The sequence below is a fragment of the Aphelocoma coerulescens genome, unplaced genomic scaffold, assembly GCF_041296385.1.
Source record: "Aphelocoma coerulescens isolate FSJ_1873_10779 unplaced genomic scaffold, UR_Acoe_1.0 HiC_scaffold_97, whole genome shotgun sequence".
NCBI classification, from domain to species: domain Eukaryota; kingdom Metazoa; phylum Chordata; class Aves; order Passeriformes; family Corvidae; genus Aphelocoma; species Aphelocoma coerulescens.
The window spans coordinates 646,086-670,831 of record NW_027184078.1 but is presented as its reverse complement, the minus strand read 5'-3'; the positions used below and the strand labels follow the sequence as shown (position 1 = coordinate 670,831).

General features: G+C 51.5%; 1 protein-coding gene and 1 pseudogene across 1 annotated transcript; one reads left to right on the top strand and one right to left on the bottom strand.

Moving 5' to 3' along the window:
- Positions 1-10,540, bottom strand: part of LOC138102652 (zinc finger protein 271-like) — a 37,293-nt pseudogene extending 26,753 nt beyond the window's left edge.
- Positions 10,541-14,162: 3,622 nt separating this feature from the next.
- On the top strand, positions 14,163-19,842 carry LOC138102639 (serine/threonine-protein kinase PAK 3-like). Its single transcript, XM_069000364.1, has 8 exons — positions 14,163-14,244; positions 15,075-15,123; positions 16,147-16,256; positions 17,022-17,139; positions 17,530-17,629; positions 18,049-18,245; positions 19,159-19,296; positions 19,749-19,842. The coding sequence occupies exons 3-8, from the start codon at positions 16,162-16,164 to the stop codon at positions 19,836-19,838; spliced, it is 738 nt and encodes a 245-aa protein (XP_068856465.1). The 5' UTR covers positions 14,163-14,244; positions 15,075-15,123; positions 16,147-16,161; the 3' UTR covers positions 19,839-19,842.
- The last annotated feature ends 4,904 nt before the right edge of the window (positions 19,843-24,746 follow it).

The following is a 24,746-nucleotide window of genomic DNA, read 5'->3' as shown; positions in this document are numbered from 1 at the left end:
CTTGGAGGACGTTCTATAGCATATAGACCTTTCTCACATGTGCAAATAGATTTTACTGAATTACCAAAAATAGGGAGATATAAGTACCTTTTAGTTATGGTAGATCACCTGACACATTATGTAGAAGCCTTCCCTACCTGTAAGGCAACTGCTAATCAAGTTATAAAAGTGTTACTAGAACAAATAATACCTCGATACGGTGTGATTGAAGTAATTGATTCAGACCGGGGAACACATTTTGTCTCAAAAGTTATTAAAGGCTTAATTGAAAGCTTGGGGATTAAATGGGAATACCATACACCATGGCATCCTCAGAGCTCTGGAAAAGTGGAACGAATGAATGATGAAATTAAAAGTGTCTTGACAAAATTAATGATTGAAACCAAATTATCATGGATTAAATGCCTTCCGATGGCATTATTGATACTGAGAACACGACCACGAGCCGATCTAGGAATATCAGCCTTTGAAATGGTGTATGGAATGCCATATCAAATAGAAAGACCCCAAACGAATATTTTGATACGTGACCAAGTTATTGATGAGTATATTTCTCAAATAGCAAAACACCGTAATGACTTGTGGAAGCGTGGAATAATAATGCAAAGACCTCCACTGGACTTGAAGATCCATAACATTGAACCTGGGGACTGGGTATTAGTCCGAGTCTGGAAAGAAGAAACCCTAAAACCTAAATGGGAAGGACCTTATCTTGTTTTACTTACTACAGAAACAGCAGTTAGGACCACAGAACGTGGCTGGACTCACGCAAGCCGGATCAAGGGACCTGTATCACCTCCTCAGTGGAAGATCACCAGCTCCCCCGGGGACACTAAGCTTGTGCTAAAACGACAAGTATTTTAGCAAATGGTGGAGACCCTATTTCAACAATTTCTAAAATTACCCTTTGGTATTCAGTGTGTAAGAGGATTTGCTGTTGCTATAGGGCTGTCGTTAATTGTATATTATTTGTGGAAAATTGTTAAGTGCGGACGGGGTATTTGTAATTGAAAGGAAATTTAAGATACATGATTGGAAATAATCAGCCTGATATATGGGATCTTCCAATAGATCTTCGTAGGCTAGATAAGAAGATTTCATTAATCTTCACACCATTGATAAATCAATTACCAAGAGAAGTGCGCTCGCAATTACCAAAACCACCATATAACCATTCCAAATTACTTTTGGTATTAAGAAATTTGAGAGACTCACAAGGACAAGGGCCTGCGTATGAGCCTTGCCCTCATTGCAACCAAATTAAGTGTAGGGCACCTATAATTTTTTATTGCGGAGGATGCTCTCAAGTGGTCCATACCCAGAGACCAATCCTTCATAATTGGTGGTGTAGTGAATGTGAATGGACAGCTCAAAGATATAGATACACTAGGTTTAGGGAGTTAGAAGAAAAAGAGGGGTTGTTCGAGTCATCCGAACAATCTCAGTTAGCAGTATTGCACGGGGAATTTCATTGCTGGGTCACAGCTTTAAAAGCTCAATTAGAGTCCCATATTATAAAAATACATTGTAAAAAAATCTTTTTGGATGCCTGGGATATCAGGAAAAAGAGTGAAAAATAGACTAAGCGGCCGAGTTACAGCTCCCAAAAGGGTGTAATAGGCTTAAAGTGACCCCTGCTGCCGAGAAGATGAACACCCCCGTGGCTGGCTGCAACCCAGTCGACGGGCGAGGCAGAGGAGGACCCACAAAAGGCCTGAGAGACCCACTACTGGAGCTGAGTCGCCATGAGAGTAATTCAAAAAGAATGCTCTTTTTCCTGTACACCCTATGCTTGCTTAGTTTGCCAATATGGGCAGGAAATCCACACGAGCCAATGCAATGGAAATTAATCAATTTGCAAGAAAGTACTGTGGTACAAACACGACACAGCCCTGGGCGATGGAATTTCTCAGTACATTTATCTTCTTTAATACCCATAGACGCCGGAGGCTGTCATGGGAAAAGCTGTAATCAAGTTGCCAAGCGACAAGCACAATGTAAGGCCTTTTACCTATGTCCAGCGTCAAATCCAGGAAGGCCTTATTGCAATTACCCGGGGCATTTTTATTGCGGATACTGGGGCTGTGAAACTGTCGCTTCAGACTGGAACCCGCCAACCAGAGATACAAATATAAAGGTAACTTGGGGACCACCAGGGTGCAAGCAACCAAAACATGGATATGATGGGACTGTTCAGAGTTCATGTGGACCCCCCAGCCATTGTTGGAGGATAGAAATATCCATTCAAAACCCTGAAGATGATACATGGTTACTAGGAAAAATTTGGGGTATTAGGTTCTGGGAGCCAGGAGCGGACAGAGGGAGCATATTTAAGATAATTAAAGAAAAGGTGCCACATGATCCACTTCCTGTTGGGCCAAATACAGCTTTGAATCCACCTCGAGACCTTAAACCCACAAAGACCCCAATAGTGAAACCACCAGAAACTATCACAGTTAGGCAGTCAAACTCTACAATAAGTACTAAAGATGATACAAAAAGGGTCAATGTGGAAGGCAAACTCAATGATCCATTTGAAGTAAGTCCTAAAGATCCTCTTTGAAACTTAATGCAGGCTTCGTACTTAGTCCTAAACCATTCTAAACCGAACTTAACAAAAGAATGCTGGTTGTGCTACAATATTAGGCCACCGTACTATGAGGCAATTGGAAGGCCAAATAACGTCCGATGGTCTAATGGTTCAAATCCACAGGAATGCCCGTGGAACGATCAACAAAATTATACACAAGGAATAACAGTTCAGTCAGTAACAGGAAGAGGAAAATGTATTGGCACCGTACCTGAGGGTTATAAATCATTATGCGATAAAACTATTCCTTCTTCCAGGATTAGTGAGTATAAAAATAAAACAAATAAATAGATCATACCAACGCAAGGGGCTAAGTGGGTCTGTTCGGACATTGGGATAACTCCGTGTTTATCCTTAAATGTTTTCAATCAATCCCAATTTTGTGTACAAGTGATCATTGTTCCACGACTAATGTATCATACTTCTAAAGAGATACTACATCATTTTGAAAAAAGTCTAAGCAGACAAAAGAGGGAACCATTTACGGCCATCACTTTAGCTACATTATTAATAACAGGTGGAGTAGGAGCAGGCACAGGCATAGCCTCAATAATAAAAAGTAAAGAAATACAAACTTTGCAGACAGCTGTGGATGAAGATCTAGGGCGAATAGAGCAATCCATCCAAAATTTAGCTGCTTCTGTAAAATCCCTATCTGAGGTCGTATTACAGAACAGAAGGGGATTAGATTTGTTGTTCTTAAAAGAAGGAGGACTATGTGTCGCTTTAAATGAAGAATGTTGCTCTTTCGCTGATCACACAGGAGTAGTACAAGATTCTATGGCCGAACTTAGGAAAAGACTAGATCAAAGAAAAAAGGATCGCGAAACAGGAAAATCTTGGTATGAAGGATGGTTCGATGTTTCACCATGGCTGACCACCTTGTTGTCTGCTCTGGCCGGACCTTTAATTTTGTTAATTTTGGGCCTGATATTTGGACCTTGTATCATAAAATATGTTTTACACTTTATTAGAGAGCGATTTGATGTAGCAAAATTGCTTATTTTAACTACTAATGCTAGGTATGAAGCTGCGCTTAATGAAAGAAATAAAAGCGAAAATGACTACTGTGAATGTGATATAGAACGAGAAAATTACGAGTGTTTTTGCAACAAGGGTATAATGCATTGTGATTGTTACAACAGATGTAAAAATTGCTGGAAGAAAATTAAGATTTTTGAAGATGAGATTGTTTAATAAACAATAGAGTATAAAGAGAAAAAGGGGGGATTGTGAAAGATTGTATTGTTTATTAAAGAAGATGCCTTTAAAACAATATATGTAATCAAATATACTTATGATATGTATTGCCAAGTATCACTTCTTTTAAAACAATATATATATATATATATATATATATATATAATCAAATATACTCAGGATATGTATTGCTAAGTATCGCTTCTGCAACTACTGTATTGCCGTACAGATGCTTGCATAACAGGAGAGTGTGGCATGCCAAACACTGCATGTTCAGCTCTTTTTTCCATATAAGAACAAAAAAAAGATGATATGCCAGATACTGTGTCTTCTTCTTCTAAAAATGGACAAGGAACAAAAGGTCGAACAGAGGACAGAAGAGGAAGACTACTTCCTTCATCCCCAACGACCACCAGAAGGCAGAAGACGACCCCCTAGCAACAAGTGGCACATGCGCAGAGTGGTTCAAGCAATCCACGAAGACGGAAGTAAAATCATATAAATAGGGGGGACAGCTAGAATACTTACGTGACAGAGGTGGAGCGCAGACTCCCCGGTCACCCAGCGCTGTAATTTGCTCACTTTCTACTTGCTACAATTAATAAACCATAAATTGTTGCTAATTGGCGTAGTCTTAATTTATAACAGGAGGAAGAGAAAAAAGTGAGGAATGGGATATTTTTCAGCAGCATCTTATCCTCACAATTTGACAGCTGATCCAGATCTCTTTTCTTCCCACGTTCCAGGACAGGGAAACAAAGAAGTTCAGAATCTCAGGGTGTTTCTCTGTGGTGGGGAGCAGCAGGACAGGGCAGCACGGGCTGGGGGCCTGTGGGGAGCTGTGGGGCCGGGCCGGGGCTGTGGGGCAGCCGGGGCCCAGTGCCGGGCACTGCCTGACCCCAACACCCCCCGGGCAGGGCCGGCAGTGGCCCCCGGCCCCCAGGAGGCTGCGGGATGTGGAAGGATCAGGATTTTCTTTTATCGATCTTGTTTGGGTCACTGGAGAAACGAATGATTTTGCAGAAAGCTCAGCAGCTGTTGGAGGATGAGCACCCACAGGCACTGAGGGGGCTGCAGGAGAGGCACAAGAAGCCCCTGGAGCACTTGGCCAGAAAGGCTCAGCAGGGGAATGCAGGAAGGGATGAGCAAAAGGCCAAGGCGAAGGCAAAGGCCATGGCAGAGTTTCTACAGCCCCCCAGGGATGAACCGCAGGGCCCAAGGGGGCCCCAGCACCCAGGGGACGGCGGCGGCCACAAGCACCTGGCACAGGCATTGCCCTCCTCGGCACGGCAGAGCCCACCCAAACAGCCCCTGGCAAGGAATCAGGGGTCCATCTGCAGGCCAGAAGGACACTGCAAGCACAGACAGCAGCACCCTCAGCACCAGCAAGTCCACCCCACATGGACATGGATTGTCAGGGCTGGCAGAGCTCCCAGCAGACCAGGGACCCACCACACCAGAGCCCTTGAGAACATTCAGGGCGCGTCTGGATCGAGACGAGGCCGCTCCTGATGGACACAGGAGCCTCTCGATCCACTCTGAATCTGAGACCTAAGGGGGGAAATTGTCAAGAAGTTTTTTGATTATTCAAGCAATAAGTGGGAAAGAGGAGCAGGTGTGTTTTATTCAAGCACTATTAGTAGATGTAGGGGATGGGTTTGAAATGCATCAATTTCTGTTTGTTCCTAATTGTGATTGTAATTTACTGGGAAGGCATTTGGTGGCTGAAGTGGGAATGCAAATTCATATTGTCAAAGGAGATTCAGAGGCTAATGCTGCTGGACCTTGGTGTCAAATGTCTGCGAAGGCCTCTGCTGAAGGGAACCCAGAAGTGTGGGCAGCCCCAGGGAAATAGGGAAAATCAGATATGGAGCCTCTCCAAATTCCTCTGAAGCAACCAGGACAAGTGGTGTCTAAAAGCAATACCCTGTTCCAAGGGAGGAGGCAAGGAAGGGGTTACAGCCTCTTACTGAGTCCCTGCTGAAGGCAGCGCTTCTGGAGCCAGGCATCTCTCCCTACAACTCTCCTCTCCTGCCAGGCAAGAAACCCCATCATGGACACCAGAAGGAAAGCACAATTGTCAAGGCTTCAAAAGCAGATTAACTGAGCCTCCTGCCCTGGCCCTCCCAGAGAGGGAAAAACAATTTGAATTGCACGTGGATGTTAAACAGGGCCATGCCAAAGGAATTCCTGGGCTAAAATGTTTAACCCAGTGGCCAGAGAGTGGCCTCATTGTCTTACTGCAGAATTGTGCAGCCCCGGCTTTAATGGGAACTGAGGCCTGAAAACTGACAGCAGCAGAGTCTCTGATTGTTCCAGCCTGGCATCAAGGTAAAGCTTTGTTAACCAAAGGAGCCTCTAAATGGATGAGCAGCGCTCGGTTCTTACAGAATGAAACTCGTTGGATGGAACAGGAGGATTCAGAGTTGAGGACAGGGCAAGGGTTGAACCCAGCCTCCTGTTTGAACGGCCCTGGACACGGGGCTGGCAAGAAACCCATGGCTGCAGCCAAGTGACAGAGCTCCAGAGCCGGCCTAGGAGAGATTTACCAGACATTCCCTGGCCTGAGGGAGAAAAGGTGTTTAGGGATGGGTCTGCAAGGGCAGCAGAAGGGAAAAGAGTGACAAGACACGCTGCTCTTAAGGAAAGGGAAGGAGACAAAGCGCAGCTCAGCGCCCGCATGCTCAGCTCAAAGGGCCGAGCTGGGGGTGCCTGGAAGAGCCTGGCACTGAAATGCCCTGAGCAGGAAGGCTTCAATATCTTCTGCTAACAGCATGGCAGCTCACAGCGGGGCAGAAGCATTTCCAACTGCTTCAGCAATCCCTGCATTGGTTCTTAAGGCATGTTTGGAATAAACAATTCCAAGAGATGGGATTGTGGAAGCAATGGACTCAGACAGGGGAACTCATTTTACAGGAAAGATCCTTCAGGCCGTTCTGGCTGCTTTAGGAACTCAGTGGGACCTCCAAACGCCCTGGCACCCCCAGAGTTCGGGTCGGGTAGAAAGAATGAATGGGGAAATAAAGAAACACCTTCTGAAGCTGCTGAGGGAAACCAAGATGCCACGGGTACGGCTGCTGCCATTGGCTTTGGCAAGAAGAAGAGCCAGACCCAGGGCAGACATTCAATTATCTCCCCCGGAATCCATGTTTTCAATTCCTCATCCTGGGAATTCCCGACCTAGTGGGAGGTGGAGATCAGGGATGTTTCAAGCAGTCAGTGGCCAGAATCCTGTCTCTTGTGAAATCTCTTCCACAGGAAGCTCGGCTGGCACAGACCCTGCCTTGGGACTTTGCTGCCCACAACATCCAGCCAGGACATCGGGTGCTGCCTGAGGAGTGCAAAGAAGCCCCACTGGTGGCCAAGGGCGTGGCCCATTCCAAGTGTCCCCGAGCACAGAAACAGCCGCCAGCACAGCTGAACACGGGGGGACCCCTCACCTTCGCCTCAAGCTTTCTGAAGCCCCGCGGATTTGCACTCCCCGGCTGCAGGAGGAGCAGGCGAGGCCGCCACTGCCCCTGCACAGAAGGGGCCGCAGCAGCAGCCAGGGCTCCACAGCGGGGCAAGCCCCGGGGGCTGCCCACAGATCCTCTGCTGAAATTGTCTGGCTGGGCACCTCCTCTGGCATCTCCGGGCACTGGGGGCCAATCCTCGCTGGCACCGGGCGAGCTGCAGAGCTTTCTGTGCCTGCACTCGCCACAGCTGCTGCGGGAGACAGCGGGAGAATTCCACTCTGGCTCTCAGTTACACTCACACTCTGGGCTGGGCGGGATTCGATTGCTGGAAAATATACCAAGTTCAGAAGTGTTTTAAAATTTTATTTCTCTACTCAGGCTTGGTTTGCCTCTGCCTTGGGGAAAGGAATTCCAAAGTGTTTGTTAAGGGATGTTACACCACTCAACAGAGATGAGCTTAACATCTCAACAGACTGGGAATAGCCCAAAAGATACCCAGAAAGATAACGACCATCAACAAAACATTTGTCAGCAAACATCAAGGAGCAGCTACCTCAGACACTGCCCCCGGCACAGCTGGAGACCCCTGCTCTGGAAAAGGCTGAGGAGGAAATCAAGGAGTGTGGACCTAAGGAACATCAGAGGCCAAGCAATCCGGGGCCAATAGGAAACCAAATACTAAGAACTGCCCAACTTGGAACCAATGAACATTAAACCAACGGATTTCTATGGGTTTAGACTGCATCAAGTTGAGGAAAAATTGAGTAAAACTTGTGTGCCATGAAATGATTTTCTCTGCATACCCGGGCTATGTGTGCATGAAATTATTTCTGTTGCACATCCTGGCCAGATTAAAGTAATGCCTTGAACCGCTAACACTAAACGTTTGTTGGAGAGTTTTTGTTCTTCCCACAGTTTCAGTGACAAGATGACACCATTAGAATGTTTTTTCTTAATGATCCTACTTTGGTATTGTCAGTTGGGTTTGGGCCAAAAGTGTGAGAGTCAATTTTTAGGCCGAGGAGAAGGAGCAAAAAATCTTTATTGCTTAGGGACTTTTTTGTGTGTGTGCGTGGCTGTTAGTGATGGCAGAATTTCGGAATGGGTTTTTCAATGTTCACCTGTAGGTTGCATTCTGCAAAACTGGAAGAGCTTTAAAACTGACCCTTTTCCTCATAAACAGTTAATAAAATATTTAAAAAATAAAAGGGGGAAAAAAGCCGGTTTTGGGGGGGCCACATGTGAGTCACCTGATGGCTGCCCTGGATGAGAAGCTTCCTTCCAGGCAGCCAGCAGTGGAGCTTTAGAAATGCAAACGAACTCTGATGGGGGAAAGTGTGCACAATGTCCCAGGCTCTCCTTGCATGCCAGAGGAATTGGGCTGATTCCCTCTGCCCCTCACCCCAAGCTCTGCCTCCCTGCACAGACGGAATTCGCATCGCTAAAGGCAGAGCCCACACTGAGCATCTCTGACTCTGCAACAGAAATCCCTGAAGCTGCAAAGGAAAACAGCAAACCGAGAATGTTGGGAGAACTTCCCTCAAAAAAGCGGGGGAGAATCATCCCTCTCCCCACTCCAACATCTCCTGGCACTCTCTGTGTTTTACAGGGTGGGTTTGACCACTGGGCTGCTTTTGCTGCCACAAGTTCAGCGAAATCACTTGGGAATCCAAGGATGTGATGATTTAATCAGAGAAAAGAGGTCAATTGATGCATCCCTGGCATTTTTGGGAGCACCCAAAAATGGGGAAAAGATGAACGGCCACCAGAACAAATCCTACAACACCATGGAGCAGCCCCTGGGAACTCAAACAAATTCATACCAGGTGCCAGAGAACCCACTGATCATTTCAATGCATCATTAGGTTACAAGCTGTCCTCCAAATCATGACCAAGCACACAGCTCCAGCTCCTGACCTTCTCACCCACCAATCCACTCCCATGAGCAACGCCACATTTCACCCTGGGATAGCATCAGATTCTCTTTTAGCAGAAGGACCAGGAGGATGTGGAAAATTAAATGACTCAAACTGCTCTTGGCAAAGAGATGGCCAAGGAAAAGTGGTGAAACAGAGAACAAAGGAAAGAAGGAAGCAGTTCATGTACCGCTCCAAACGTGGAAAGGATGGGAATGGGACACGTTTTCGTGGTTCCCTGGCAGACCATGGGTTAAACGAATGCTATTTCTCCTCTCAGGTGCTACAGCAACTCTCATCTTTTTACCACGCACCACACCTTGCTCAGTGCAGCTCATTCAGCAGGGGATCAAGGGCATGCAGGTGGCAGCCAGGCCTCCTGACCCAGAAATGGCTACAAAAGGACACAGAATGAGGTCACTGAGAATAATCCCAAAACCAAAGAAGGCTCAGGAAGAACAGATTAAGGCAATTATAAACTTTGTAAAGAGAAGTACTGAGAAAATAAGAAGAGGGGGGATTTAAAGGAAAAAAATTAACGTGTCTTTACAAACAGATGGTGTGAATCCCATTGGAGATAGGGTCAGGGAATTGGAGATAAGGAAGTAACGTGAGAAACCATAAATTTTAGAAGATGTTACTAATTGACACGAACTGCTGCTCAGCCAAGGTCCTGCGAAATTCCTGAACTTCCAGAAGAAGAACAAAGACTCCACAGAGCCATGAATATCGGACGTTATACAAAGTGGGGGTGCACATTAAGGGGCACATGCAGCAGGCAGATCGGGAAGTCTGTACCTTCCAAGGACCTCAGCCACGGGGGAAAGGGACACGGAGATGCGGCCGGGGAAATCGGCATAAAAAGGAGGCTGCGTCCTCCAACACTTGGACAGACCCCACGGGAAATGCCCCGTGGCCTCTCCCTTGGTCCAGGAATAAAGTTCCTTTTACAGGACTCCTCCGGCTCCTCTGGGCACACAAACCTCTGGCCACAGGAACTTTCCCGCACACTCCCGCCCACGGGGCAGCCACCTCTGTCCTACCCACAGCAGCCGGGACGAGCCAGCGCTGCTCCGGCACCGGCTCCTGCCGAGGCATCAGCGGCAAGGAGAGCGCGGGCAGCCGCTCCCGCAGCGCCCTCACGCCAGGGCGAACACGGCGCCCACACGGCACAACGAACCCGCCCCAGCCCCCTGCCGCCCTCTCCGCCCGCAGCCAGCCCCGAGCCCCGCCAGAACCGAGCGCGGCTCCCACCTGCGCTGGGGCCGCCTCCGAGCTCCGCCGCCGCCTCACCGGGCTCCGGCCGCCGCCGCCGCTCCCGGGCCCGCACAGACGCTCCGCCAATGGCGCCTCTGCTGCGCCACGGCCGCCCTGCCGGCGGCTCCGGGCCCGGGCTGCTCCCCGCTCCGACCAATCAGCGCGCCAGAACCACGACTGACGGCAGCACCGCCCAATCGCAGCGAGGGGCGGGCTCTGCACACGGCCCAGCCTCGCCCCGCGCTCCCGGCGCCCCCCGGGCTGCGTGAGGGGAAAGCCGCAGCTGAGGAACAGCCCTGGAACGGGCCCGGCCCGAGCCGCCATTCAGCTGAGAAGGGAAACAAAGCTCTCCGCTGCTCCCGGCCCGACTTGCCCAGCCCTGCGTGTTGGCTGCCTCCGGCTCCTTGGGAAGCCCTGCAGCCTCGCTACTCCCGCCCCTAATTCGGAGCATCAGTGCATGGCTTTGATTTCCCCGAAAAAGGAAAAATCGCCCCAAACCCCTTTGGCTGAGTGCACGAGGGGAGAGATTTGTGGCAGAAAACTCCCAAAGTCCTTTATGCCCAGCTTGGGAAGAACAACCCAAACCAAGCGGATGTCCCGCAAACGAGGGACCCCCACAAGCCCCTCACAACCCCCAGGGCTGGGCTGGCCCTGCCTGGATGCCGGGAGACACCAAAACCGCTCTGTCCCTGCCCTCTGCTACTGCACAGGGACAGGAAATACAAGGAAAGGCCCAGGAGCTGAGAGAAGGAGCGGGAGAGATCCCGCCTCGAGCACCGGCACGGGCACAACAGACCCAGCCTGGGCACAGGGAGGGAATTTATCACCAACCAAATCCCAGCAGCACAAGGAGAAGGCAAAGAAATCTCTCCAACACTTTCCCCCCACCCAGCGGGGATCACCCGGAACGGGGGTCACCAGGGCTCTGCCCCACGGGGGTCACTGGGGATCATCCAACGCCGATCCTCCCACGGGGGATGGAGCTGGAGCAGCGCACGAAGCTCTTCCCGCACTCGGGGCACTCGCAGGGCTTCCCTTAGCGGTGCCTCCCTTGGTGTTGAGCTGTGGATGAAACCCTTCCCACAGTGAGGGCAGAGGAAGGGCCTCTCCTCTCTGTGTATTGGCTGATGTAAGGGGAGATGATCCCCCCAAGGGGCTCAGATTTGGGGTCCTGAAAGATCCAAACATACACACACACAAAAACCTCTCCCAGAACACTAAAAGATATTTGGGGCTCGGTTCTGGAATCTGCTAGCTCCAAACACTCCCCAATAAAAAACCCTCTCAGGAACCCCCTGATAGATTCAGGACGAGCTCCCCTTCCCCAGCCACCTGCAGGATGCCGGGGGGGGGATGCTCCCGGGGCCGGGAGTGCTGCGGACACAGCGGGCACTGGAACCTCCTGCTTCTCCTTCTATTCCTGATCCTGCTCCTCCTCCTCCTGCTCCTCCTTTTTCTCTCTCCTCCACCTCCTGCTGTTCTCCTCCTTCCTCATCCCGCCTCCTCCTCAGTTCCTGCTCTCTGTATATTTAGAGTGGAGAACTTTGCTTGTTTCTAGAACTAGAACAGAAATCCCAGACGGAACAATCCTTGCTGGTTTTAGTCAGCAGCATCAGTGACTAAAGGTCGTGATTCCTTTGGTTTGGTCCTGTCCTCGTTCCTCCTCAGTGTTCAGGCTTGGCTATGGGCTGTCCTGGTCTGCTGCATTTTCTGGGTTCCTCTTGGATGCTTTGAGCAACAGGCTGTGCCCCGGGAGGATCCTTTGTGCTCCTTTGTGACAGAGGAGAACCTTCCAGGCGGTTCTTGCGTGAGCTGCTGCTGTGATGTCACGGGAACGCTGCCGCGTCCTCGCCGTGTTCCCGTTGCTGTGGGCACGGAGCCCTCAGTGTCCAGAGCGGCTCTGGGCGCCCGCTGGTTGCCGGAGGATCCTCCTGCCCGAGGCATTCTCAGCAGCCAGCCCTGCCCCTGCCGGGTGTCCTTCTGTGCTTGCAGGGGTACAGTCTGCGACGTGTGCAGCACGGCCAAAATGATCCAGCAAGCGGTTGCTGCAGTTTGCACTCTGTACTCTGTGGCTTATTCGGGGTATTTTTTAGCCCACTTGGCACGTAAGTCGAGGTTTTCCCTGGGTGCAGCATCGGTGCCTTCGGGCTTGCTGTGTGCTTTCTGTTCTCCCACTGGAACTGAGCTGCCTTTGTAACCAAATTGCCATTAAGACACCGTTGGTTTGGGAGAGCTCCTGCCAGCAGCTGCAGCTGAAAAAGGGGGTGTCTGCAGCCAGCGGGGCGTGCACAGCATTTGCAATGGAGCCGGGGGGGTTCTGTTCCCTCAAGCGCAGAGTCTGTGCCAGCGGAGCCTGGAACTCCCTGCGTTGGCTGCTCCAGCCAAGGGCTGACACAGCCCAGGATTCTGTGCTGTTCACTTGCTTGCTGTGCGAAGGGACTGTGGCTCCTGGAGGGATGTTGTGGAAGCAAAATGCTCTCTCGGGGTTGCCTTGCTCCGTGGGAGTTCCCACCACGGGCAGGTTTTCCTAACAGCATCTGGTTCGTGTTCCCTGTCCCGTTGCAGGGCATCTCACGCGTGGATCCCGAGCAGCTCCTCCTTCGGTGAGTGGGAAAGGAACCTTTGGTGGTTGGAATTGTGCAGAGAGTTGTGAGCTTGGCGTGTGGCAGTCGAGCGCCAGCCTGGGAGGCTGAAGGAAAGTTCCTGCCAGTGTCTTTGCAGCAGCAGCAGCAGCAGCAAAGGGATCCCTGGCACTTTTCTCCTTCTCTGCTGAAGAGCTTTTGAAGAGCTGCAGGTCTGGTTTTGCAGGCAGAAGATTGCTTGCTGGCTTTAGCCACAGTGGAATATGGAATACCCAGCAATAAGTGGCAATGTCGACTTTAGCCCATTCCTAGTTTGAACAGCTCCGAGTCCCATTTCTGCTTAGTGCAGCTGGATGTGTAGCTGAGGATAAATAAGGTGATAACTGAGATAGAACTTCCCGTCCCTCATGCTACGATCTGTCCACAGGGCACAAAAGCAGCATCAGCTCCTCCTCTGGCTCCCTCTGCTTCCAAAGAGGAGGCCAAAGAGGAAGAAGACAGCAGTGAACTTTCCCCCGTTTTGGGGGATGATGGTGAACTTCCCTCTGTCCCAGGAGATGAGGACAAACATCCCACGGTTTGGGAATACAACAGTGAAGCTCCTGTAGTGTGGGGCGAGGATGGTGGACATCACCCGGTGTGGGACGAGGACAGCGAGGCTCCAGTGCCATGGGACAAGGATGATGGACATCTCCCAGCGTGGGACGAGGACAGAGGACATCGTGGGACTTGGGAAGAGGACGGTGCAATTCTCCCGGCATGGGAAGAGGACGGCAAACGTCCCATGGCTTGGAAAGAAGACCAGGAACCCGCTGAATTTTGGGAAGAGGATGGGGAACCTCCCTCTGGTTGGGAAGAGGACACTGAACCTCCCTCTGCTGCGGGATCCTGGGCTGAACATTCTGACAGCAGCACAGCCCTGCAGCCAGAGGGCAGAGAGGAGTGGTGCCTGATGCAGCTGAGTACGTCTGCTGTGCTGCTGTGTGCCAGAGCAGGGTGCTGCGTGTGTGTCTCAGCATCAGCTGCACCCAGGCTTGCTCTGCAGCTGAATGTCATTTATTGTCCTTGCCCAGCTGAGACCAAGGGGCTCCCGGCCCCAGGGAGTGGGGCTGCATTTTGGTCCTGCTGCAAGGTGGGGTCTCCATCTGGGAGGGAACGTCTTCCATATGGTTTCTTTCAGGGAGCACCGTGAGCGTGGGGGAGCCTGCCGAGAAATACCTGGAACTGGAGCAGGTTGGCCAAGGGTAAGTGCATGGCTGTTACTTCTGCACAAGCAGGGGCCAGGTATTTGCTGCTGCAGGATCAAGTGAGAAGCCAGGCAAGCTGCAAACAGCTTCAGACACTGGGCCACGATCCTGCTGTCTCTCAGTCCTGATCAGAATTGGTAACTGTGGTCAGAAGGCACCGTCAAAATCCCCTGAGGCCGGCAGTGTCCTGCCTACAGCAAGGAGCAGGACCTGGAAGATCTTATATCCCTGGAATTTGATTGCCTGAAAGAGCAGCTCACCATCTGGTGACTGTCAGAAAACAGTTCTCAAGAAGATTCCTTTCAAATATTTTGCTTCCACAAATACCCACCGGTCAGGATTATCAACATAACGGTTTAGAAACAGAAACCAGAGATGAACTAATAGGCGCTCTTTTCAGCACAGGTAGTAAGCCCCGTACATTCAGTAACAGACACAGAGCTGCTGCACTCGAGGGGAAAATGCATCAGCTGCCTGATGGCAGGGCCCTTGTGGATCCTGCAGCTCGTAGGCAGGAAATGGAAAAGGATGAAATACATTCTTTTCCAGTTCTTTAGACACCCGCTCCCACCCTAGGTTTTGGACGAAAGTAATTCAGCATGGACATTTGGGATTTGCTCCAGCCCTTTTCCTTCGTGTTGGGCCCCAGTTTTCTCTTGCACACCTTGTGTGGCACAGGGCTGGTGGCTGCTGTGCTGCTGTTTGAAGGGTCGATGCACCCAGGTGTTTTGTAAACGCTGCAGGCAGCAGAGATCTCCTGTCTGGGCTGGCTTTCACTCCCAGGGCCTAAAGCGCTGCTTCTTTCTTCTCTGCTGTTCTGTCTCCAGGGCTTTCGGAACCGTTTATAAAGGACTCGACAGGGCCACTGGAGGAGAGGTCAGTGTCACCACGCCCAGCACGTCGGGCAGCTCTCGAGGGTTTTCCCCTCTGCTGGGAGCTGTGGCTGCAGCTTTGGAGGGCCAGCAGAGCTTTCCTGCACAGGCTGTTCCACTGAAGGCACAGCAGTGTCAGCCTGCAGAGCACAGCTGGGACAGACTTGAGCCTTCTGAAGTGCCCAAAGGAATGCAAGGAGGGCAGCGGTGTCTGTCAGAGCAGGACACACTGGCTTGGTCTTCATATCTGAAAACATCAGTGCATCAGCTGGTGGAGGCTGAGGCCTAATTTATCTTCATCCCAGCCTTGGACAGGAACACTGTTTAGCAGTTTTTCCATCCTGCGTTTCATCTTCAAAGGATACCTCAAGACCTAATTAAGGAGAGATCCTTCTTGGGATCAGTTTGGGGTTTTAGTCCTACTGCAGCTGTTCCCAGAGAAAGGGAGAGGAATGAGAAGATGGATGTGTATAGCAAAGCTCTCTCCTAAACCCTGCAGCTGTGTTTGGGTCTGGTGTCAGTGACAGCCCGTGACAGGGATCATCTGAGCAATGTTTGTGCGTGTTTGCTCTGTTGTGCAATCCCAAACAGAGCACTTGCGTTTGAAATCATGACCAAATCCCACAGGATTGCCAAAGGGTTCCTGGCTATTTTGCTCTGTTTTCACAGAACCAGAATTACTTCCTGCTTGCAAAATGTGTTTGAATGATAATGAGAGTGGTGGTAAACTAAGGCCATTTGAGAAGACAGCAGGTGCAGAGAATGTTGTGAGAGCTTTGAGGCTGAGAGCTGAGGGACCATTTCTGCAGGGCTTCCAAGGCCAAATGTCTCTGGCCCTGTGTCCTGTAAGCGGCCCCGCAGCGAGCAGAGAAATGGGCTGTGGGAATGTCACTTGCTGAGCCTGGGTGTCCCATCCCAAGGCAGTTTGGCACAGCCCGGCTCCGTCGCTCCACAAAGACTCGCTCCGTGTTTGCTGCGGCCTCCTGCCCCAGACTCCTGCAGTTCAAGGGCTGCAATGTCCTTTCAGGTGGCCATAAAGAAAATGAGTCTCAGAGGGCAGAACAGGGAACGAGCTGTGAATGAGATCCTGGTCCTGAAGGACAAGAAGAACCCCAACATTGTCAGCTCTTTGGACAGGTGAGTGCTTCAGCTCTTATCCCTTGCACAGGCCCTGTGTTAATCTTTCCTGGCATCCGTAGTCTGTAGCCTGTTTTGAAAAAGCCTCACCCGGCCGTAGCTTCCCAAAGCAAGAGCCTGTCAGTTCACTCCCTCCATGTGCTTTTGTTGCTTTGGTTTGGTTTTTCCTTCAAGCTGACCCCATTTTCTGGGTCTTACAACAAGTGCTGATAAACCCTGTCAGAAATTATTTCCCTTGGTTTCTCCTTCCCAACTCTTTTCCATTGCTGCAGATGCCAGGAAGACCAGGTTCTTGTTTCCAGAAACGCCTCATGTGCCCATTTTGCAATGGCCTTGCCTGTTTCTGAAGGGACTTTCTGCAAGGTTTTCCAAACACTTGACCACTTTTGTCCTAAGTGCGGCACGGCCTCCTGCCCTGGATAACTCTGGAAGTTGTGTTGCCTTGTTCTGAAGGGAACGGTGGAACTGCTGAGTTCAGATGCTGAACTAGCTGGGGGCAAGTGTTGTGGTTCCACTTTGATCTGGGCTGCTGCTAAACTGCACTTTTCACTTGCTTGCCATCTAAGGCCTCTCCTTTCCCACAGGCGTCTCCTTCTCCTTTAGACTGTGCAGATCCCAAGGACTGTGCAGCCTGGCAGGAATGTCTCTGCATCGGATTCTGTCCTCATTTACAAGTGACCTGGAAACAAAACTCCACTCAAGGCTTTTCCATCGGGGAATTGAGCAGTGCACGTTCATCTCCATGCCATTGTTTGCCTCTTCCAGCTTCCTTGTTGATGAAGATCTCTGGCTGGTGATGGAATACATGGATGGAGGAACTTTGCAGGACGTTGTCAGACAGACACGCATGGCTGAAGGAGAGATGGCAGCTGTCAGTCGGGAGGTGAGGGATCCTGCTCTTGCTTCCCATGGCTTGGACACAATGCTCCTTCCAAGCAGGAGAACAGGAGTGGCTCCATGCTCAGAGCTTTCTTTCTGTGTTGTTTTTATGAGCTGGAGAAGAAAGAGCCTCTGAAGTGAACAGCCTGCCAGTGTCACTGCACTTCCACTCTGTTCTTGTCCTCTTTCCTGCTGTTGTGGGACTCTCTGCCTTTTTTTATTTGATTTGCTGTTCTCAGCTTTGCCTTGAACCATTTGCCTGGAGCTTGTCTGCACTGCACTCCTGGCCTGGCACAGCAAAGCTGCTGCTGGCAGAATTCTAAACCGTCCTTTCTTGTGTGATTGTGTATTCTGGCCATTGATTTCCACCCTCGTGTTTCTTGCTCTCTCTCAGTGTCTGCAGGGCCTGGATTTCCTCCACTCAAACCGGGTGATCCACAGAGATCTGAAGAGCTCCAACATCCTTCTGGCAACGGACGGCTCTGTCAAGCTGGGTGGGTGTTCCTGGTCAGGCACGGCGCTCCCGGGCTGCGGGTGTGGGGCTGCTTCCCAGTGACGGCCAGAGCCCCACAAGTGCTGCTGGTGGCGGTGCCTGGCCGCTGCTGCCAGCTGAGAGCGGCTGCCCCATGCAGAGAGCTCAGGAGAGGAGCAGGGTGTCAGCAGTGGCTTTGCTCTGGGTGTGGCCCTTCCAGAGGGGCGGGAGTTGGAATCTGAAGCTTCAAGGGAATCACTAAAAGCCACTGCATGAAAGCTGAGGGTTCCTTTAAGGGTCCACTTCCATCTTGCCTTGGCTACAGCCCTGAGGACTTTTCCAGCTGGATTCAGCACTGCATTCTCAGACTGAGAGTGGGCAACCTTTGTGCTTGGTTTCCTCATTCCAGCTGCCTTTGACAGTGTTTGTTTCTGTCCTCAGCTGATTTTGGCCTCTGCGCTCAGCTGAGCCCTGAGCAGGAGCAGTGCAGCTCCATGGTGGGGACTGCTCACTGGATGGCCCCAGAGGTTGTGACCAGTTCTCCTTATGGCCCCAAGGTGGACATCTGGTCCTTGGGCATTGTGACCATCGAGATGGTGGAAGGAGAACCTCCTTACTTCGAGCACACAGCGGCCATGGTAAGAGGCAAATTTCCCAGAGTTTGCAGAGGCCTGTGAGCACAGAGGGACCCCGCCCTGGGAGGAGCAGCCGGAGGGCTCTGCCCATCGGGAAGGGAATTCCCAGAGGATTCAAGCCTGAGCACAGACAAATATTCTGCAGTCTCCAGAATTTGCTTTGGGTTTTAAGTTGTTGCAGCTCTTCTGTCTGTGAGGATGACCTGAAAACATGAAGCCAGAGCATCAGCTCTAATCTTATCTTGCAGAAAACCCCGGACCAACCCCAAAACCCACACCGAAACCCAACAAGTTTTCTGAAGGAGTTTCTGAAAGAGGTTCTGCGAGATGAACTCCCCCTGACTCTTCTCACTGGGAAACTTGTCTAAAACATGAAGATGATTGTTTAACATCCCCATAGTCTAACATATTTCTTTCCTAGCCCAAGCTACTTTCTCCATGTCACCAAGCCTGAGCTTTCAGCAACCCAAACCTCGGGTTCCTTGCCTGGCAGTTTCTGGGATGGAACATCATGAATGCATTTACTTGAGTGTCAGTGGCACTGCAGGGATGCATTTGATGTAAGAATCCTTGGAAATACCACAGGCAGACCACAGTGACTCTTGCAAATGGCCTGTAAAGCTGGTGTCCGTATTTGGAGAAGCAAAATGGGTTATTTCTGATGGAGGTTCCAACTAACAAAGTCAGCCAATGACATTGGCTCTCAAGGCAAGATCATCTGGATGTTGGAATGGCTGCGGCTGCAGCAGCGTTTGGCTTTTTTGGTTGGCATAGAAAAATGAGCTCTGAGCAGCATCTCTGCCAGGGAGGAAACTGCCCCTGGAGACTGGGGCTGAGAAACCGGGGTCGCTGTGAGCACTCGTGGGTGTGAAGGAAGCTGGCAGAGCTTTTTCAGAAGTGTTTGCTTTTCGCGCAGGCTCGCTGTCTGATCCGGCAGAACGGGACCCCGCAGCTGCAGGAGCCCAGGCGCCTGTCGGCTCTGCTGCGGGACTTCCTGGAGTGCAGCCTGGAGCCGGACGAGGAGCGGCGCTGGTCTGCCCAGGAGCTGCTGCAGGTGGATGCGAAGCGGCTGCAGGGGAAACAGCAGCTCGAGGGAGGGGTTTTCTCGTGGGGCCCCCCTCCAATAGTGTCCAGTCTTGCTGCTTTTCACATGCAAAGCCAGCAGAATCCTCGCCTGGTTTGGCTTGGCAGGGTCCTTTGCAGGTCATCTGGACCAGGTGCCCCGCACGGAGCAGGGACATCTTCAAGCAGATCAGGCGGCTCAGAGCCCTGCCTGACCTGAGCCTGGATGTTTCCAGGGAGGAGGCACCTCCCACATCTCTGGGCACCCTCTGCCAGTGTTTCCCCACTCTTCTGATAAAAAACTTCTGCCTCAGATCTAATCTGAGCCTGCTTCCCTCTCTTGAGTTTCAAACCATTCCCCTTTGTCCTGATGCAACAGAGCCTGTGAGGAACTTGACTTGGGAAAGTAACAGTTCATTTGTTTCTTTTTCATCCTTTCGGCAGCACCCATTTTTATCATCAGCCAAGCCTCTCTCCAGCCTGAGCCCTCTGATCGCTGCAGCAAAGCAATTGAGGGAGCAGCGGAGGACGTGAAGCACCTGGGGACAGCTTTTTGTTATAGTAGTTAGGACAAGTGGATAGTTACGGTAGTTAGCACTGCTAGTTAGTTATGGTGGTTAGGACAGCCTGGTAGTTATGGCAGTTTTTTGAATAAAAACTCTGTTAAACCTCAAGTCCCTTGACGTGTCCCTTCCTTGTTCTCCAGTGACTCAGCTGCCCGGAACAATGTGAGGGGAGAGCGGGCCCAGCCTTGCCCAGAGCTGAGCCCCAGCAGAGCCCTGGCAGAGCCCAGAGCAGCCTCAGCATCGGCAGAGTCAGCCTGGAAGGAGGCACCTGGAGCCTTCTCGACTGCAGCCGACTCTTGTTTACAAACTGCGTGGGGTGGGAAATGCCACTGGTTCGGCAAGAGGGCAGAGGGGGCCCGGAGAAGGTCCAAGTGCTCCATGAGAGGCAAAAACCCGCCCAGTGCTGGAGAAAAACCACGCCTTTTTCCCCTCCCACGTCGGCCAAAACATTGAATCCTAAACCAAGTCAAACGGGGCACGGGAGGAGCCCAGGCCCTTCTGCCCCTGCAAACCAAAGCGTCCCTTGCACGGCTCTCAGCCCCGGTGGCCCCGCGGGCATTGGTTTCTGTCGGGCTCGCTGCCGCCAGCCCAGGGCCAGCCCAGGACAGGGCGGGCGCTGGAGGCTGCGGGCGGGGAGATGCGATCCCGGGACACGCATTCGGTGGCACCTGCGAGCGCAAGCAGGGGAGGGGCTCCGGCAGTTACAGGGGGGAAGGAATAAGGTGAATGTGACTTAAACAAACAAAGCCCGTGAATCTGCTTTAGATAGGGCCAGGGAGCTGTAGGTAGGAAGGAGTGAAAGAAACTATCACTTCCAGAAAATGTTACTGATTGCCATGGACTGCTGCTCAGCCAAGGCCATGTTAAATTCCTGAACTTAGAGAAGAAGAACAAAGACTCAATGGAGTTACTAATATATTTTGTTTTACTAAAACAAACAAAACGGGTATGTGCATATTGGAGGGCAGATCGGGAAGTCTGAACCTTCCAAGGAACAGTCCCAGGGACAGAGCAGCCACCTCTGTCCTACCCACAGCAGCCGGGACGAGCCAGCGCTGCTCCGGCACCGGCTCCTGCCGAGGCAGCAGCGGCAAGGAGAGCGCGGGCAGCCGCTCCCGCAGCGCCCTCACGCCAGGGCGAACACGGCGCCCACACGGCACAACGAACCCGCCCCAGCCCCCTGCCGCCCCCTCCGCCCGCAGCCAGCGCCGAGCCCCGCCAGAACCGAGCGCGGCTCCCACCTGTGCTGGGGCTGCCTCCGAGCTCCGCCGCTGCCTCAGCGGTGGTTCCCAGTCACCCCCAGTATGATCCCGGTCACTCCCAGCATCATCCTGGTCGCTTACAGGCACTCCCACTGTGTTTTCAGTATGGTCCTAGTTGCTCCCAATAAGATGCCAGTTGCCCACAGCGTGGTCCCAGTGGCTCCCAGTCACACCCAGCATGGCTGCTTTCACTCTCAGTAAGAGTCCAGTGTGGCTCCAGTCACTTCCAGTATGAACCCAGTCATTCCCTGTATGATTGTATTTGCCCCCACTGTGGTCCCAGTTGCTCCCAGTGTCTTGGTTTGAAAGACAGGTGTCTGCCAAGGAAGGTAGGAGTCTCTCCTGAAATGGAAGAAAAAAAAAATGCAACCCCCTTCCCTCTGAATTATTATAATTTTGAAATTAAGGAGCTTTATAGGCAAAGATATGAGGAACAGGAATAACAGTTCTTTACTAATATATATCTATATGTGTATAACCAGTCAAACAAACAGCAATAGCTATGGCAGTAACAGCAAACAATCACAAACCGAGTCCCAGCCTTCTCAGCTGTCAGGCCGTTTCCCCTTGGGTGCAGTTCCGCTCGCAGCCAGCTGGGGCGCTGGCGGCTCCTGGTGAGCAGGGCAGGTGCGATGGTTCCCCCACGGCTGCAGGGGGCGCTCCGGAGCGAGCTCGGGGAGCACGCGGCACTGACGGCCTGGGATCCCGGGAAGGGATGGAACAAAGGCTTCAAAAACCCCCTGGGCAGCCGATCCTGGTGTCCAGCCGGACCCTCGGGAACAGCAGGCTGGAATGGCAGGCTGGAACGGCAGGCTGGAGTGGCAGGGACGAGCACAAATCCCGCATGGCAGACAAGATGTATCAAAGTTCCGGAGCTGCGGTGGGAACCCCTGGAGGTCTTGGCAGGCAGGGAGAGCCGGGCTACAGAGCAGCGAAGGCTTGAAGCAATGGCAGCGGCAGGGCGGCCGCAGCCTGGCTCCCAGCGGGGCAGGGAAGGCGGGCTTGGGAATCCCTGGGTCTCTCCGGTAGAAGGAAAGCAGCCGAAGAAGCAGCCTCTCTCTCCGTCATCCAAAACGCCAGGGACTGACTGCCCACACAGCCAGGTGAAAAAAAGAGTAGCAAGATGCCCCCCTCCATTTATGGCCAGGTCTTTTGTTTTTCTTAAGCACCCAGTAATTTGTCCCTGTGGCAACATGTATGGGGAAAATTCCTTTAACAGAAGAAAACCCCAGGAGAACTCCCAAAACCCCAACATTCTGTTACAAGCTTCCTGCAGATTGTTCCATCTCTGCTCTCCATATGGAAAGATACAAAGATCCCTTTTGGTTCACACAGTTAAATGTCTGATGGGTCACACGGTGATACCTGTACAGATACACATCTGGAGAGAAAGCCAAACATCCATCGAACTCTCTCAACACCCACAGAGCCTGAACCAAACTCTACAAGGCCACGCAGCTTTACACAGAAATTCATACATCGATAAAACTGTACAACGGGATGCAGGTTTACACAGAAATTGATACACAGGAAAACACAACAATCTGTGCTGTGTGAATACACTGACTTCTGTATAAAAATGGCTCCACATGGCGGGAACCGATCCAGAACTGTGCGATTACCAAAGGACCCATCGACACTTCCATACCCTTGGAACTAAAGACACAGGACTGTAGAGCTCTCCAACTCTGTACATTCCTGTCTGGGGGTGAGTTTATGATGTGTATCCCCTATCGCTGCTCTCTGCCCAGAAATCAATCCTGTGCCTTTCTGTGCCTTTAAACTGAGCCCGACGGGGGAGAGAGAAAAAACCGAGCGAACTTTTCAAAGCGATTGTTCAAGGACACAGACACACACGCCTCTGTGTTCTGCTGCAGCAGCGAGAAGAGCGGAGGGAGCGCCCTGCTTGCTTTCCAGCGCGCTTTCGGCTCCTTTTCTCCAGAGGGAGATGGAGAGTTGAAGTTTGTTTTCCTGGGACTTGGGCTTTTTACCTTCTTCTCTTCTGGACTGTTTCAACATCAGAACACACCGGGAGAATTTTCCACCAAGGCCCTGGAGGACACCAACCCAGCTCCAAGGAGGAGGAGAGAGAGCACACCTACAGAAGGACTCTGAAATCTTCCCAGGTTTCTCTCCACAGCGAGAGGAGTATTCAGCATTATTATCCTTTTCCTGTGTGTTTGTTAAATAAATAGGTTCTTTTTCTCTTTCACTTTCCTCAGAGGAAAATATTTTTTTCCCAGACCTGGTGGGAGAGGGCTGGTTGTAACCTGCCTTCTGTCAGAGGATATTTTCCTGCAAATTTGTCCAAAGCAGCACACTAAAATAAGTCAGTATTTATTTTGAGGGAAAATGATTTCTAATGGCATTTTGAGGGTCAACAAATACAAAGATAAGAATAAGGATAAATACAAAGAAATAAATACAAAGAAATACAAAAAACATACAAAGAGGTGAAAGAGGACAGGAGCTCACTGGACTGGTCCTTGGCAGCGCCCGGGCAGACCCTGCATGAATTTGGCTGCCTGAATGCAGCTCTTGCCTGGGCACCAGGGGTGGCCCCCTCTGCGTGTCTCTCCCAGCACCACAGGGATGCTCCTACCCCTTCCCTGGTGCCCCAGGGTTCTGCAAGTGCCTTCTGGGGCCACCCAGACACCTCCCTGGGCCTCTGGAGGCCCCATGGCATGGTGCAGACAGGGACTGAATCAAAGTTTCCTTGGAAGATGGAGGCAGGAGAATATTGCCCACGATCTTCTTTCCAGCTGCCCCACACTCCTGCAAATCCTGCTGGGACACTCAGGCTCTCCATTCTGGGGCTCTGGAGCTCCCATGCAAACCCATCCATCACTGTGTCCCCTCTCACGTGGATATCGAGAAAATGACACAGCAATATCTAGAAAATGTGAACTTGATTAATTTGACTGCTCTAAAATTCTACAACTCGAGGGTGACTGGAAGACTATGAGGTGACAATCTTACGCCTCCAAAAAGGGTCAACAGTTTGGAACTGGAACCCTCAGGGAAACTTCAGCTTCTGGGGGAAAAGGTGCCCTTCCTCCTCTCTCCCTTTGCTTTATACATCTGAGCTGGAGTCATATGGTTGGAACATCCCCTTGGCTGATTTGGGTCCACTGGCCTGGCTGTGTCCCCTGCCAGGATCCTGCCCACTCCCATCCCCTCTGATGGGGGAAGGAATGGCAGAGGGACAGCGCTGCTGGGCAGTAGCCAGAACACCGCTCTATTATCAGCACCCGTCCAGCTACCAATGCAAAGCACAGCCCTGGAAGGCCCATGAACTTTCCCTCAGGCAGACCCAACACACGGGACTTGAGCTGCCAGCGGCCCAGGTCACCCTCTGCCAGCCCCGCTCCTTGGACCTTGTGTCCCCACAAGCAGACACAAAGTGTTTCTGCTGCTCCTCCTCCTGCGCAAATCCACAGAGAGCTGGGATTTTTCCAAGTCTCGTGTCTCCGTTGTGCCGTATTCCCAAAGAAGCAGCAGCCCCTCCTGATGAACACGGCGAGTTGCACGGATGCTTGTCAGCTCCACTGCCTGCCTAGAAATCTGGAAACTGCTTCTAAATGCTGCTCCCTTCAGCTCTTGGGCACCGACTG

Coding starts and splice junctions, on each gene's coding strand:
- LOC138102639 (XM_069000364.1), top strand. CDS start 16,162: ATGAGTCTCAGAGGGCAGAACAGGGAACGAGCTGTGAATGAGATCCTG. Junction 16,257..17,021: donor ATTGTCAGCTCTTTGGACAG/GTGAGTGCTTCA, acceptor TGCCTCTTCCAG/CTTCCTTGTTGATGAAGATC. Junction 17,630..18,048: donor GGACGGCTCTGTCAAGCTGG/GTGGGTGTTCCT, acceptor TTCTGTCCTCAG/CTGATTTTGGCCTCTGCGCT.